This window comes from Nuphar pumila, chromosome 15 (assembly GCF_984573655.1).
Source record: "Nuphar pumila chromosome 15, dmNupPumi1.hap1.1, whole genome shotgun sequence".
NCBI classification, from domain to species: domain Eukaryota; kingdom Viridiplantae; phylum Streptophyta; class Magnoliopsida; order Nymphaeales; family Nymphaeaceae; genus Nuphar; species Nuphar pumila.
In genome coordinates this window covers 12,933,854-12,950,382 of record NC_143263.1, presented here as the reverse complement: position 1 = coordinate 12,950,382, position 16,529 = coordinate 12,933,854, and the positions used below count along the sequence as shown (strand labels likewise).

Here is a 16,529-nt window from a genome sequence, read left to right as displayed (position 1 = left end):
GAATTTTGGAAAACTGCTCATTTTGTAATCTATTGCCTTATTTCCTTAATTCCTTTAAGTTGTTTTTCATGTGAATGACGGTTTTTCAGCTAACGTACCCAGGATTGTTCACTTGTGCTCCTTTCTAAAATGTCTTCCACTGTCATTTTTATAAGTTAAAACTTTAAATCTTTGAAAGGTTTTTCGATAATGTTTTCGAAATCACAAGTCGAAATTTTGGGGCGTTACAAGAGGAGTGAAGGAGAGGCCAAAGGCCTAAAAAGGAGAGCCCAAAAGGGGGCTCCCATAGAGTCGTTGGGAGCTCCCAACGGTCACATTTGTGACCGTTGGGGGCTCCAACGACTCTATAGTTGGAGCCCCTTTTGGTCCTCAAAAATAACAAAAAAGAATTGTAAAAAATAAAAAAGAAAAAATACATTTTATCAAAAATCGAAAATAGTTGTTTTCTAAAACAACTATTTGGAAATACAAAAATACCCCTATCGGGTATTGATGTAATAATATATATATATAAGAGATACATTTTAACAACACTCAACCTCAAAAACTGCGCTAAAATAAGGAAGGGCTAGGACTGGGGCACTAGTCATTTTCTCTTTGATGAGTGTGAAAGCTTTGCCCGCGGTTGAAGTCTAATGGAAACTAGTACCCTTTAGACATTCCGTGATAGGGGCCATAAGGGTACTAAAGTTTCTCACAAAACGACAGAAGAAAGTGGCTAGCCCGTGGAAACTACGGATCTCTCATATAGTCCTTGGGGTAGGCCATTTTGCAATCGCGCAGACTTTGGCGGGATTCGCTTTAACTCCATAAAACCCAAAAATACCACACTTGACGTCAGAAACTCACACTTTTTGGCATTGCATACAACTCCTTCCTTAAAATCTCTAGGACTTGACGCAAATGATTCAAATGATCAGACAACGAAGAACTATAAACCAGAATGTCATCAAAATAGACAATGACAAACCGTCCTATATAAGGACGCAACACTTGGGTCATCATGTTCATGAAAGTACTCGGGGCATTTGATAACCCAAATGGCATGACTAACCATTCATATAATCCATCACGTGTCTTGAATGTCGTTTTCCACTCATCCCCCTCTCGGATACGGATTTGGTGGTACCCACTTTTTAAATCAATTTTGGAGAAAATAAAAGCACCAACCAACATATCAAACATGTCATCCAACCGGGGAATGGTGAAACGGTACTTGATAGTGATGCGATTGATCGCTCTACTGTCGAGACACATGCGCATGGACCCATCTTTCTTAGGAGTGAGAAGGGCAGGCACTGCGTAAGGGCTCACACTTTCACGAATAAAACCCTTTTGCAGTAACTCTTGAACTTGCCTCAACAACTCAGCATGCTCAGATGGATTCATGCGATACGCGGGGAGGTTAGGTAGGCTCGACCTTGGGACAAAATCGATGGCACGTTGCACCATCCTCATCGAAGGTAGGCCATCGGGAAGGTCGTCTGGCATAATATCGAGAAACTCCTCGACAAGGGGCGCGATGTTCGCGGGAATGGGCAACGACGTACTCAGAGAAGGTTTGGCCACCAGGGTATAACAATAACCTTCCTCCTTGCAATGGCTCAAGAAAGTCTGGTATGATAGGCTCGCGAGCCGGGGAACTCGCTTGGGCTTATCCACAGTGGGAAAACCGATCTCCTTGATAGGGAGGAGGATTATTTTATGCCCCTTAAAGATAAATGAGTACATGTTCCTACGACCATCGTGGATGGTCTTGCGATCAAACTGCCAAGGATGACCCAAAAAAATGACACACACTCATAGGGGTTACATCACGCCACACCTTATCGTTGTAATGTTCTCCCATGGAGAACCGAACTAGACAATGCTGAGTAATGGGAAACTCGTTTCCTTTTTTGAATGATGCAGAGCAGGCCCAAAACAATAATGCAGGGCAAGCCCTGGCATCACAGACCCAACAACACACAGATGTTGTTTCGGGTCCAGGTCCGGACCCGAGACCCAGATCCAGCTGAAGCCCTTTAAATAAGCTGCCTAGGGTTTCGTGAAGAGGAGCAGAGAATATTCATAATTGCAACAACCGTTTTTGTCTTCCCGTTCAACAACTTTTCCATTTCAGCAGCTTTCTCCTTTTCTTTTCCTATTTGCCTGCCCCCTTGTCTTTACATTTTGCTTTACTTGTTATTTCCTCTGTCAAGTTCAGTTTACAACAGCTTTTTACAACAACTTTTACATTAATGTTCTTTGTTTTACATTTTTCTCTGTCAGTTTTGTTGGCAGCAACCTTTACTTTTCTGTCCGCCTTTTCATTTCTTTAATTATTTGTCAGTTTTGATTGCAGCAGCCTTGGGTTTTCTGTTTTTTTTTTTTTTTTAGTTTTCGTTGTTATTCCTTTCCTTCAGCCACACGTCCTTTATTGTTTCTTGTCAGTTTGTGTTGATTTATATTCTTAGTCTGAATATTTTATTATTCCTCTATCAATTATTTTTTTTCTGTTCTCATTCCCTGTTAGTAAAACACAATCTGTGGGCATTATTAGTTGATTCGTCTTTAAAATACATTATGCTCGAACCCTTTGTTTCTAGTTTCCCCTTTTATTGGTTTCTCGTGTTTCTGCGTGATTATACGCCACACGACTGTGCATCAGCGTGTTGCTTCAACGAGGTTGTGTGATCCGAGCCTTTTTGGGCTCACATCGATGTTGGGTTATTGTTGGCTGTCCAAACTGTGTATTGAAGGAGCAACCATAGCCATCCGATAACAACCCTGTGCCGATCCATTCACCGTATCACACCTTCAGCGTCAGCACCCACGGGTTCTTGAGTTCTTTGTGGCTGCACGAGTGAACGTGCATTAGAAGACCAGCATCACGTCGATACCCATTAACGTGAAAGCTCTGAGGTTCTCGCTGCATCATTGAACCACGCCATCTTGTATGGTTGGGACAATTTTTCCGTTTTCAGATTCAGGGTGGGCACGACACTCTCGGAAACCATGTTCTCACAAGCTTCAGTGTCAATGATAACGTCACACGCATGCCCCTCACAGTTGCACCGAGTTCTAAAAATGTTGTTCTACAACCATTTTATAGGGGCCGACTCTCGGGGTGCGGTCAAAACATGACGGATGAACAACAAATTTTCGATGTTACCGTCGAACTCTACGACTTCTCTATCATTCTCTCCCTCAACCGACGACTCACCCTCAGTCTCATTATCAGATGCTGACTCAACAACACCCTCGATGAAATGAGCCTTCTTGTTCATGGTGGGACACTTGAACGCTACGTGTCCTAACTCCTGACACCTAAAACAACGGATGGTAGACTCACTCGGCTTGGCCTTGGATCTGGTATGGTATGCTGGTCCGGACTGGTCAGGCTTGTTGGGGTCTACTCTTGGAGTGGACTTTGAGTCTTCCTTCCTAGGGGAGCTTGCTCTCTTGGTTGAAAAACTCGACTTGGGTCGACTGGACTGGTCACTCTGGGAGACTCTATACTTTTGCCTCCTTTTCAATTTATCCTCCACATTCATTGCATAACTGCTTGCCTGATCCAATGACTTGACTGTGACACAACTGAAATCATCAGAAATAGCAGGAAAGATGCCAGTAATATATCTTGTGACCTGCTGGCGGGCGGTCTCCTCGATCTGCACTCGTAGGGATAGACGATGGAACTCAGCAGTGTATTCCGCCACAGTTCGGGTGCCTTGACGCAAGGTCAGGTACTCCTTGTAGGCTCTCTTGGCGTGGTCTGAAGGCACGAACTTCGACTGCATCAACCTATGCATCTCCTCCCATGTCTGCACGTGCTCTTGTCACTGTCGTTCCCTCGACCTTTGTAGCTCAACCCACCATGTCTGCGCAAGGCCCCTCAATCGAGTGGACGCTAGAGAGACACAGCGGTGCTCAGCCACAGAGTGGTAGTTGAAGAAAAACTGCACGGCATAGGCCCAGTCGAAGAATTGCTCGGCATCGAATTGTCCTGCCAACTCTAGAAAGTCCAACTTCACCCTGTAGGTAGAGGTGTGCTCTGGCATTCTCTGCTGACGAGGTTCCACCATTCCTGTAGGGTACTCATTTCAGAAAGCGTCATCATCCATCATGGCGTCGTCATCTTCGTCATGGTACTGCTCACCTGGAGGTTGGTGTTGACGAACTCCAGTGACGTGTGGTCGCCGCTCAGGTCGCGCCGGTCCCTGTTGAATCTGCCTTGGTCTGGCTCGCTCGTGGGTGGGAACCATCTGCGACCGACATTGAGGCATCGGTATAACAGGAGGTCCCACTAAAGGTGGAAGGGCTGCTCTGTTCACGGGTTTTGGGTTGGTTGGAATGAGGTAATATGGGTTTGGGTTAAGGGTTGGGTTAGGGTAGAGGTAGTGTGTCGGGTATGGGGTGTTAGATTTTCAATATTCAAGTCCTTCCACGCGTGAGAGCTGAGAAACAGAGAGAGAGAGAGAAAGGGAGAGAGAAGTTGCAGAGAAAAACCGATACCCTCAAATCTTAGGGTCGGCTGCTGTATTAACTCATTTATATTAACATACTATTACAAAGATTAGGGTACTAAAGTACCCTCATTACAATAAAGTAAATTACATAGTGCCATTAATGAGAAGTTAATGATCACGGGTCTGGATATCCAGACCCGTGACCCGTAACAAGGGGAATACACTTCTTTTCACCCTCCCTCAAGTTGTGCATGATCTTGAACCATGAACAACTTGCCTTTTAACATCCAAAATCTGTCTTTTGTCAATCCTTTTGTAAATATATTCGCCACTTGATCTGTAGTTCGTACAAATTCAGGCTCAATCTCTTTCTCTTCTACCTTTTGTCTCACAAAATGCTGATCTATTTCAATATGTTTGGCACGACTGTGATGGATTGGATTAAAGGACATACTAATGGCACTCTGATTGTCACACAAAAGAAGTGATCGAGAGATCGATTCTCCTACTTATGTCATTAAGTGTCTAATCCAAGTAGCTTCAGCAGTGGCGGCTACCATTGACCTGTATTCAGCCTTTGTACTGGATCTGGCAACAACCTTTTGTTTCTTACTACTCCAAGAAATCAAATTCATCCCAACAAACACACAATAGCCGGATACTGATCTGCGTTCACCTGGGTCTCCTGCCCAGTCCGCATCAGAATAAACAGTGATCTCATGTGCATTTTGCCCATTTGTCTTTCTCTTATATATGAGGCCATCCCCAACCGTTCCCTTCAGGTATCGAAGTATCCGCTTAACTGCTTCCATATGCCCTTCACATGGTGCATGCATAAACTGAGAGACTTGATTCACCGAGTAGACTATATCAGGGCGAGTAAAAGTGAGGTATTGTAACATACCCACTATGCTACGGTACTGTGTGGGATTATCAAATGGATCCCCGTCTTGAGAGCTAAGCCTTTGATGAAGAACACTAGGAGTGCCCAAGGGCTTGCAGTCTTTCATAGCCGCTTTATTGAGAACATCAATGGTATACTTATGTTGAGTGAGAGTCATCTCTTCAGAAGTACTGTCGACTTCAACTCCAAGAAAGTATCGTAGTTTGCCAAGGTCCTTCATTTTGAACCTCTGATTCAAGAGATGTTTGACTTCTTCAATATGCTCATTGGAATTACCAGTGATGATGATATCATCTACATCTATCAACAACAGAGTAACTGTGTCTTGGTTCTTAAATATAAATAAGGAGTGGTCAAGAAGAGATTTTTTAAAACCATATTTTTGTATTTCAAGAGAAAAACTGTCGAACCAAGATCGAGATGCCTGCTTCAATCCATATATTGCCCTTTTTAGTCTGCATACATATTTTGTAGGATTGCCTTCTGCGTAACCAGTGGGTTGTTCCATGTATACTTCTTCTCTCAAATTTCCATGAAGAAAAGCATTCTTCACATCAAGTTGGCTAATAGTCCATTGATGTTCAATAGCTAAAGAAAGTATGACTCTGATTGTCCCCATCTTCACCACTGGACTAAAGGTTTCATCATAATCCTGTCCTTGCTCCTGTGTAAAACCTTTGGCTACAAGTCTCGCCTTGTATCGCTCTATAGTCCCATCTGGTTTATACTTTATTTTGTACACCCATTTCGAACCAACAACGTTTCTGTCAGGTGGTCTTGATACGACATCCCACGTACCACATTCATGTAGAGCTTTCATCTCCTCATTCATTGCTTCAATCCATCTTCTGGAATTTGATGCTTGAGAGAACGTTGTGGGTTCATCTTCTTTATTCAAGGCTGTTAGAAAGAGTTGAAAATCTAATGAGAAATTTTCATAACTGACCCACCTTTCAATTGGATGGCGAGAACGTGTGGATCTTCTAGTATCAACGATGTTGGATGTAGAGGATGCGTCCATGTCTGAATTAACTATGGTGGGCGGCTCTCTTTCTCGTCGAGTGTAGACAAGGCTTTTATACCTTTCTGGATTCAAAGTTGGGTTTGTATTTTCATGAGCAATCATTTCATCAGTAGACACATATTTCTTATCCTTTTGAGTACAGTTTGAGCAAACATCACTAGCTCCTGAGAGAAGTCCATAATTTAACCAAGGATAGTAAGCCTCAATTTTAGGTTTTGATTCTGAAGAACTAGTACATCGACAATCAAAATTCAATTCATCGAAGATGACATTTCTTGATATTTTGATGTGCTTGCTCACCGGATCATAGCACCTGTACCCTTTATAGTCATCAACATAACCCACAAACCTGCACTTCAGGGCCTTGTCCTGAAACTTATGTCTCATTGAACTATCAACATGAACATAGCATAAACAACCAAACACATGCAAATCATGGTAGTTGGGATGTACACCAAAAAGAGACAAGTAAGGAGACTTGTTTTCCAAAATAGTCATGGGCAATCGATTTATCACATGAACTGCAGAATGAAAGGCCTCTGTCCATAAAGTGATCGGAAGACTACTGTCATGCATCATGCCCATCGCACTCTCAACAATATGGCGATGCTTCCTTTCAGCAATCCCATTCTGCTGAGGTGTGTGTGGGCAAGACACCTTTTTCCTCATCCCGTTACTTTGAAGAAAGTTAGTAAAGTCAATGAAAGAAAATTCACCTCCTCCGTCACATTGGAAACTTATGATGTTTTCAGAAAATTGGTTTTTGACAAAGGAATGGAAGTTTCGGAACAACTTGAAAGTCTCAGATTTGTGTTTCATGAAAAATATCCAAGAATAACTGTCAACAAATAAAAGATAATATCTAGTTCCAGATATGGAAGCAACTGGGGCAGGACCCAAAACATCAGAACCGATAGTCTCAAAAGGTCTTGAAGCTCTTTTATTGATAGAATGAAATGGTAAGACATGACTCTTACATAAGAGACAACTAGAACATTTGTTGTCATTGACATTTATTCCTAAACTTGACTTGGGAATGAGGTTATTTGAAACAAGCTTTTCAATGAAACTACTACTGCAATGACCTAGACGACCATGCCAAAGATTTGACTTATTGATTTCAGAGACACTGAAAACACAGGTAGAATTTTCAGAAGGCAACGATGATTGGAGCTTCAAGTTTGGGTCTGCAGAGCGAATATGTGCTGAAGGATCTTCTTGAAAGACATACATATTGCCTTGTCGTTTTTCTCTAGCGAACGTCTCCTTCGTGCAGAGATCCTTGTCAAGAACAGAAGAGAGAGTAAATTCAACTGAGGCTTTGATATCATCAACAAGTTTAGAAACTGAAACGATGTTTTTCTTGATATCAGGAGCATAAAGAACTTTTGAAAGGTTGATGGAAGATTCGGGCAAGGGTATAATGGAGTTTCCAATATGAGAGACAGAGTGGTGTGATCCATCCCCAGTAACTATACTACTTCTACCAATGTAAGGAACAAGTTTTAGGAGCTTACCGGCATCACCAGTAACGTGAGTCGCTGCGCCAGAGTCCACGTACAATGTACCTTGCTCATTTTGTTTCAGATTCAATTCTGCTAAGGCTAACAACAATAACTCCTTTACTTCTCCGTTGGTCCTTGTACTGTCTGTGCCTCTTTTTGCTTCAGTTTATGTTGATTTTCCTTTATTTAGGGGATTGAACCAGCAGCTAGCTTTGATATGCCCCTTTTTATTACACAAAAAGCAGGTAGGAATTTGCCTTTGTCTTTGTGGATTGGTATATGTGTTGGGTGTAGGCAATAATCCACGACCTCCTTGACCACTTCTCCCTTGTACTCCTTTTCCCTTGATATAATAGCTTTCTCGTCCTCGTGCATAAGTAACCCCTGTATCAAGAACTTCTTGTGCCCCAGTATGCATAGATGATTCTTCAGAAAATCCCTTTAGGTTCATCTTATATTGTAACAATTTAGCACGCAGATCTTGAAAGTTGGGCAGCTCAGGTAAACATAACAAGGAAGTAACAATCATATGATAGTCGTGCTCCAATCCACTGAGGGTTTGCTGTACCAAATCTTTATCAGTTACTGTACTTCCAACAACTGCTAGTTGATCTGTGATAATAACCTTCATTTTGTTCAAGTATTCCATGATGGTCATGAAATCCTTTCTTAACATTTGAAATTCTCTTTTAAGAAACATAATCCTGGCCTGAAAAACCTGTGAGTATGTCTGAACAAGTCTGTTCCAAAGTTGCATGGCAGTGCAGTCATCTGGAATGGCTACAAGTACCTCTTGTGACAGTGTAGATGTAATATAAGCAACTAGCGCTTTGTCTCTTTTCATCCAAGCTACAAATTCAGGATTTCTAACATATACTGTAGTAGGTTCCCCTTTGCTGTCCCTTTCTTCTCGTGATATGAACTCAGGAGGAACTGAAATAGATCCATCCAGATGTCCAGAAAGATCCTGACTCCTAATGAAATGTATGATTTCCCTCTTCCAAGTCAAGAAGTTACTATTGTTTAATTTTTCAGACACGAGTTGACTGAGGAAACTTGAAGAAAGGACCGACTGACTAGGAAGTGAATCCATGTTTCACAGTATTAAGAGTCTGTTCAGCACAATCTGTCTACAGTTTCTGTAACCCTTTTTTTTTTGCAGAAACTAATTCAGATCAATGGCTGAATTTGAAACAGAAATTGAATATCTATCAGATTTCTGATTTGCATAAGAAATTGAATATTGGATATGAAAATCACAAAAAAAATATGCGAATATGAATTCACACTCAGTATTGACGCAATGCTTTCAAGCTAAAAGAGATAAAATGGTAGAAATGAGGGTAACATCAGATCGGCTTGGTCAGATCTGATCAAGGGTGTAGCTGGATCAAAATAGGGCCCCGATTACGTGATTAGATCACGCTGTGATCAAAACGATGAACAAGGTGTATTGCTGACAGAATGAAGAATGAAGAATGAAAAAATGTATATTCAACAAAGGGTTTGGGATCAAAAACCTGGGCTGAGTTACCCAGTCCTCTCTGAGTTAACTCAGATTAGGTAGAGAAGAGAGTTTGATCAGATCTGATTAACGTCAGATCTGGTCGAGTTCAAGAGACCAAAAAAAAACCCAGACAGATCTGAGTATCTTTAGATCTGAATAATGTCAGATCTGATCGAGAGGGAAAAAGGAGGAAATGGGTAAACAGGGAAAAAGGATTCAGACGAGATTGGAGAAACAAAAAAAAAATTCTTGACTTAGAAGAGAAAATCGAGAAGAGACAGATCTTTCAGACGTACCTTTGAGATCGATTCCAGTTTCAGCTGAAGCCTGGCTCTGATACCATGTTAGATTTTCAATATTCAAGTTCTTCCACGCGTGAGAGCTGAGAAACAGAGAGAGAGAGAAAGGGAGAGAGAAGCTGCAGAGAAAAACTGATACCCTCAAATCTTAGGGTCGACTGCTGTATTAACTCATTTATATTAACATACTATTATAAAGATTAGGGTACTAAAGTACCCTCATTACAATAAAGTAAATTATACAGTGCCATTAATGAGAAGTTAATGATCACGGGTCTGGATCTTCAGACCCGTGACCCGTAACAAGGGGAATACACTTCTTTTCATGGGGCAGGGTTCTGGATCTGGGACGGGTTAACAAATTGAGTTTGGTACGGGTATTGGGTCTGGTTTGTGTAGTACTGGGATGACTCACCCGATTGGATCTGGATCGGGTCTAACCCTACACTATTCGTTAGACCCATAGGTAGGATCATGGATCGAGTTGTGGTGGGTAAAGGCCTGGTTAAAACTCAATCCTTGATCCATAACATCATGGGTCTGGTTTTGACCCGGTTCAAAGTCAAACTGGAGCTCCATTCGGGTCCGATGTAAGACTGGGTCGGTATTGGATCGCGCATTAGGGTCAAAGTTATTGGGTTGGTTCAGATTCGGGATAGCCCGCGAACCGGACCCAACTGGGTAAGCTGGGTGATGGGGTTCAAAGCCCGGACCCGCTCCCTGGGATCCAAAGGGTGGTCCCCGGTTCTCGGGTCTGGGCCCCGCTACCAACGGTTTTGGTCTGGACCCTCTCGGGTTCGGCCTGATCCACAGGGGTCCACCTACACCTGCTCGTTGGTGTGCTGCAACTGGGCCTCCACGCGCATGTTCAAGAGGGAAGGAGAGATCCTTCCCGGGTCTGGTCGACGAGCCCACGCCTGCAGTAGGCCCCAGCGTGACGCTGGGGTCCTGCAGGCCAGGCCAAGCCTGCGACACAACCACCGTGGCTCGAGGCCAGGTCTGTAGCGCACCCGAGTTGACGTGGGGGGGTCCAATCGTGACCACTTGGTTCGGCTGGAAAGTACTGGTTGTTTGATTCACAGTCGCTACTGAATCCGGGTGGGGGGAAGGTACCATGTGCGAGAAGTTGACGCGTCCCGCATCCCTGTGCAAGGCCGCCTCAACGCCCTCCTGTCGCATGGCAGGTTGATAATTCAGTTCGGCTGGGTCGATCGCTACAGCATCAACGAGATTGACAGCACCGTCGCCCACTCATGTACCCATTTTTTGTGTAGACGTCGTGCGCGGCTCCACTGGCGACTCAAGAACGAAGATCCGGCCTTCAACACCATCCAAGCGCTTTGACGTGACAGCTACGTCCTTGCTTACGCGTAGCAGATTTTCTTGGATCTTCGTCATCATGTCGATCATTCGCATCATGGGGTCTTCATTGACGGTACCCGATCCCTCACGCTCCTTCTCGTTTGTAGGATCGTCCCTCGCTTCTTGTGCCATGCCGTCGACCAAGGAGGAGGGGTTGTGCTCCCACTTTGATGCAGTGGAGATCGGAGTTCCGATGCACCTTAACTTATTGAAGGTAACAAATTACAATAAAGAATAAAGAAAATGTAGGGAATGAAAATAATGGCTGCAGTAGAAACAAATGCTGACAGAAAAAAAACAGAAAGAGAGAAATAATAAAACAAATAAACAAATCTTCAATCTTCTTCAGCCTCACATAACCCTAGGGCTGGGCATTTAATAGGCTACGCACTGGGTCTGGATCTCGGATCCGGAACCCGAGACCGAGACCCGATGCTCTCAACTCTTGCTGGGGCTGTTGACATGCGCTGCACTGTTTCCATTCTTCGCTCGCCTGGAATAGGTGCGCAGGGGCACGTCCTTGCTTCGTGGTGCCGGACTTGCGATCGGATCCATCACCTGGGTCTGATCGTCCATCCCATTGGAGCCGGGTTCCCTGGCCGTGCCTGGGTCATGCTGTATGGATCCGGGTCGGTCCTGCTCTGGATCAAATCCACACCTAGATCATGTGTTTTCGATGAAAAAAATGATATTTAGAGCCTAAAAAATTTACAAAGATTTTGGACTTGATTTTTCAAACGTTATAAAAACCCACCCATGTGTCAGAATCAAAAACTTCAAGAGTTGATTCTTATAAAATCAAGTACATAGATCACATATGTACGGTCAGAATTGTAAAATAAAATGAAAAACCCCTAAAAAACTCATTTAGCACATTTCATTTAGCATATTTCAGTTAGCACGTACCCATTACTTTATAAACGAAATATGCTAAATGAAATATGCTAAATGAGTTTTCAGGGCTTTTTTGTTTTATTTTTAAATTATGACCGTACAGATGTGATATATGTACTTATTTTATAGGGATCAACTCTTGAAGTATTCGATTTTGACACATGGGTGGGTTTTTATAACGTTCGAAAAATCAACGGTTCAAAATGTTTGTGAAATTTTTAGACTCCAAATATCATTTTTTTCATCAAAACACATGATCTAGGTGTGGATTCCTCATAAATCGACCAGTCCCAACACATTTATGGGGTTGAAACTGTGAGAAAAACACCGGAAGAGCAGAAAAAACTCAACACATTCATGGGATTCCCAACACATTGATGGTCCTGTTCTTGTTGTACTGGTTTTATTCTTTGTAAGAGAAGTTTGTAATGACCAACGGGGGCTCCGCTTGTCTGGCAGGAGCAGTTAGTGCTTGTCACCTTGTGTTGGGATGTTGCAAGTTTGAATCCCAATGGTATGGTTGTATAACTGGTAGGGGTCTGCCTAACCCCGGCTTTCTCTGTCAAAAAAAAAAGAGAAGTTTGTAATGTTTTAAGATGTTCTTCATATGATATGGAAAAGGAAATCTGTATCTATAAAATTATAAATTTATAATAAAGTAAAAAAACTCCAGTTTTGTGAAGATATGTACTGAAATGCTTTTATAAAACAATTTTAACTCATTTGCTTTTTTTGGCCTTATGTTTCTAATTGTTGCTAAAGGTTGACAGTTATAATAAATTACTAGTTTAAGGTCTCAGTCTGAACTAAAAATTTCTTGATGGTACTTCTCCACTATCTCCCCGACCCGCACAACAATCCATTCAGCAGAACCAGGTTAAGTTTATTGAACAATAGACCAACGTCATGATGTTTGGACTTTTGAGAAGGATTGTTGAACATCCCTCACTTTTTATCTTAATTTGCTTTTGGATCAAGTCTACTGCCTTCAGTATTGTTTGTGTCCATCCAAAAGTCTTTTTTTGCTCATTGGGCCTTGTGACCACTTTTGTTGTCTAATATCGATCCTTCCATTTCCAACTTCGTAGCAGGATTGCTAGTTTCTGTTGAAAGTGTTTCGTTTGTGTCTACATAAATCAAGAACATGCTGCTTACGCATCTTATGTTTTCACCTGGCGACTCTATCCACTGAATTTTGTTTAGTCATTTGCTTCCATCAGTTGTCCTTGATTTTTTTTAGTTGGCTACTGTCTGGTGGATTTTGTTTATGATCATTTGCGTACATCAGTTGTCCCTCTTACTATGGGAACTTTTATCAGGGGATCTGAAGTAGCAGAGTTTCTAACTGACGGTTATCCATGCGGTCCATTGAAGAAGTCTGCAAAAGAATTGGAGAAGTACAACCCTGATTGGGTTGAGTACTGCCGAGAACTGGCTATGCGTTACTCCAGGCAGTTGTTTGAGATATATCAGAATGGAGAAGATCCCTTCTTTCTCCCATCATCCTGAGTAAAATGCTGTTGCTGCTGCACTAGAGATTTGATAACAGGGAACGTTCAAAGATGACTATCTTGTGCTTCGGTTGCCTTTGCTTTTGGTTGTGTTTTTTCCTTTATTTTTTGGCCAGTGTTTTTGACCTTTAACCATCTCATGCTTCAGTGTATATAAACAAATTTTTGAAGTATTTAGGTTCCGATATATTGCCAATGTATATAAAGTTTTTTAAAGCACCACTTGTGCTCCATTTAGAACAAAAACAAATGAAAAATTGAAGCCTTGCCTGCAGGAGAAATGTTGAATTAAGTTTTGTGCTTGCCCCAAAAGGATGTGTCAGAAGTGGAAGAGCATATATGACTTGCCTGAGGGAGGAGCCAACTCTTGGTTAGGTCTGATTCAAACCGAGGAACCAATTGGACTCAATGTGGCCCATTTTTTATGGATGTATTAGGGAAGATGTGTCCAAAATGTCAACCCATTGAGAATGGGTCAACTCTTGGATATCCAATTTAAGACCTGAATCGGTATGTAGACTTGCCGGCCGAATTGGTTCATTGCATTATGTATTAGAACTGACCTGAGTTCACATTCATTTTGTATTTGGACCCATTTATACTTGAGCCGGTTATGCTCATGCAAATAATTAGGCTATGTTTGGTAGCCTTGTGTTGGGATGGAAACATGGTTTCAATGTCTTGCCAACACATGAAGTTGGGATTCATTGTATTGCTAACTCCACAAGATGTTTGGGACCTCATCATGAATTTCAGGTGGTTTTTACATTTTCATGAATTGGTGTTGGCTTTCAAACAGGTGCTCATTCTTGAAGTAAAAAATATTAAACAATTTAACAAAGTTGTGAGAGCTAAAACTAACGTAGAATTTGGACAAATTTGGCCATTTTAACTTAATTAGGTGGATGATTACAACAACAACAACAACTACGCCTTCATCTCAAAACAATTGGGGTCAGCGATATGAACCAAAAAAGAAATTCATTTTGGGTCTTCCACATGAATCCTTTTCCTCCAATCATTTCTATTCAACGCCATGTCCTCGGAGAGGTTCAAAGCATTCATATCCTTTCCTATCATCTCCATCCAAGTCTTCTTAGGCCTACCCCGACCTCTTTTAACTAATATATTTTCCCATTTCTCCAACCTTCTAATTGGAGCATCATTAGGCCTTCGCCGAATATGTCCAAACCACCGTAAACGATTCTCTCGCATCTTATTTTCAATGGGTGCAACACCTACCTTCTTACGTATCTCTTCGTTCCGAATCTTATCTTTTATTGTATTTCCACACATCCATCTAAGCATCCGCATCTCAGCTACACATTATTTGAATATGATGTCTCTTGGCAGCCCAACATTCTGTACCATATAGTAAAGCGGGTCTAATAGTCGTCCTATAAAACTTTTCCTTCAACCGCAATGGCATTCTACGATCGCACAACACTCCAGTAGCACTTTTTCATTTCATCCACCCAACCTTTATCCTATGATTTACATCTCCATCAATTTCTCCATACTTTATCCTATAATTAGGTGGATGATTGGAGAAAAAAAAAATAGTAAAAGCATTATTTGGGTTTCTAGTCTTTGAAGTAAAAAATCAAGGTAAAGATTGAGATTAGTCTTTGTTGGTTAGTCTGCAATGCTTGACCACTGAAGAAGAATGAAATCTCCCAGCTCAAAGCCTACTAAGACCAAGACAACATTAAACAAGGGTCAGCCGATTGACAAACTCAGCCATCACAAAAAAATCAAGCAAATAAAATAAAGCAATCACCAAGCTTATTCAAGTAATTAATCAAACTGTTCGTATGCTACCCTCCAATTTTACTCTTTCAAACAAATAATCAAACATGAGTATATAATATGAAAAGTGAATAGTAAAACCCTTTCTTTGGCACCTTAATTTGGAGAATAGGAAGAGCAAGAAACAAAATGTAGAAAACACCAACTTCAAAAAACTTTCCTTCTGTCTGAACTAGATTTATGGAGATACCCAGAGACCTTCCACTGCCCCCATTAAAAAAAATGAAAAAGAAAAAGAAAAAGAAAAGGAAAAGGGGTTTCTATCACCATTCCTATTCTCTAATCACCTATGGTCAGTTTGCGATGTAACTAGCCGAAACAGAGAGAGAGAGAGAGAGAGAGTAATAATCGATAGTTGGGTTTTTTAAGAGGATAAAGAGAAGCCAAAACTGGTTGGTAGAAGCATTCGAAAGCTGCATCACAGCAACATTGGAGTTGCGTCCGATTGGCATGTTGGGGATGGATTTGTATTGCCAAAACCAGCCCCAATGCATGATTTTGGTAACACAATGTCTCACAAACACCCAAGGTATGTCATAGAAATCACAATGCAACACCAAATCAGTGGAAACCATGGTTCCAAACATAGCCTGAATGTTAAATGCTATATGTGATTGGTAAATGTTTATCACCTCTTAGGGCATCTTTGCAACACCCTGCCATTCTTGGATATTTGAGCTTACTGTGATTGTTAATCACAATCACTACACTTTCTAAAGTTTAGTGAAACATAAGAAACTGTATATTGTGATATTGATTTTCACTTGAGAATGCTTTTACCTTTAGGCTTTCCTTGGGAAACCGAGATGGAAGGGGAGATGGGGAGTAAGCAAATCCCACCTAGTCTTGTTGCTGTTTGGAAGCCTAAATTTTAGAGATGAGAATGATGATGAGAGTGGAGATGACTCATCTCCTATTTCAACTACATTTTTACCAGGATATAGTTGACAACTCCTGTCTCATTGCCTATGCACTTTCTCACACTTTCATCACCTCTCTCATCTCTTCCCTAACACCAACTTCTAGACATAACCCATGATCATATCTTTCTATTTCTTAATTGTGATTGCTCATCGCACTTGTGATGAGCAAATCATAATTTTTTTTTGTTTTAAGGACAAAGGTCGCATTAGCCCCAAGGGGTTTGGTGCAGTGAAAGGGGCCTTAGCCACTAGACCGGTGGTCAGGGTTCTATTGCCATAAGTGCTAAACCCCTTGCATTAATGAGGGCAAGGGATAAAAGTCAAGGGGGTAAGCACTTGT

At 41.7% G+C, this 16,529-nt stretch overlaps 1 protein-coding gene across 1 annotated transcript in view; it reads left to right on the top strand.

The window, feature by feature from the left end:
- The window catches only part of LOC149814541 (uncharacterized), a 45,051-nt gene extending 31,320 nt beyond the window's left edge, over positions 1–13,731 (top strand). Inside the window, exon 2 of the mRNA XM_089989105.1 lies at positions 13,266–13,731. Coding sequence (XP_089845231.1) covers positions 13,266–13,455 — 190 coding nt within the window. The 3' untranslated portion in view covers positions 13,456–13,731. The remainder of the gene's footprint in view (positions 1–13,265) is intronic.
- Positions 13,732–16,529: the final 2,798 nt, after the last annotated feature.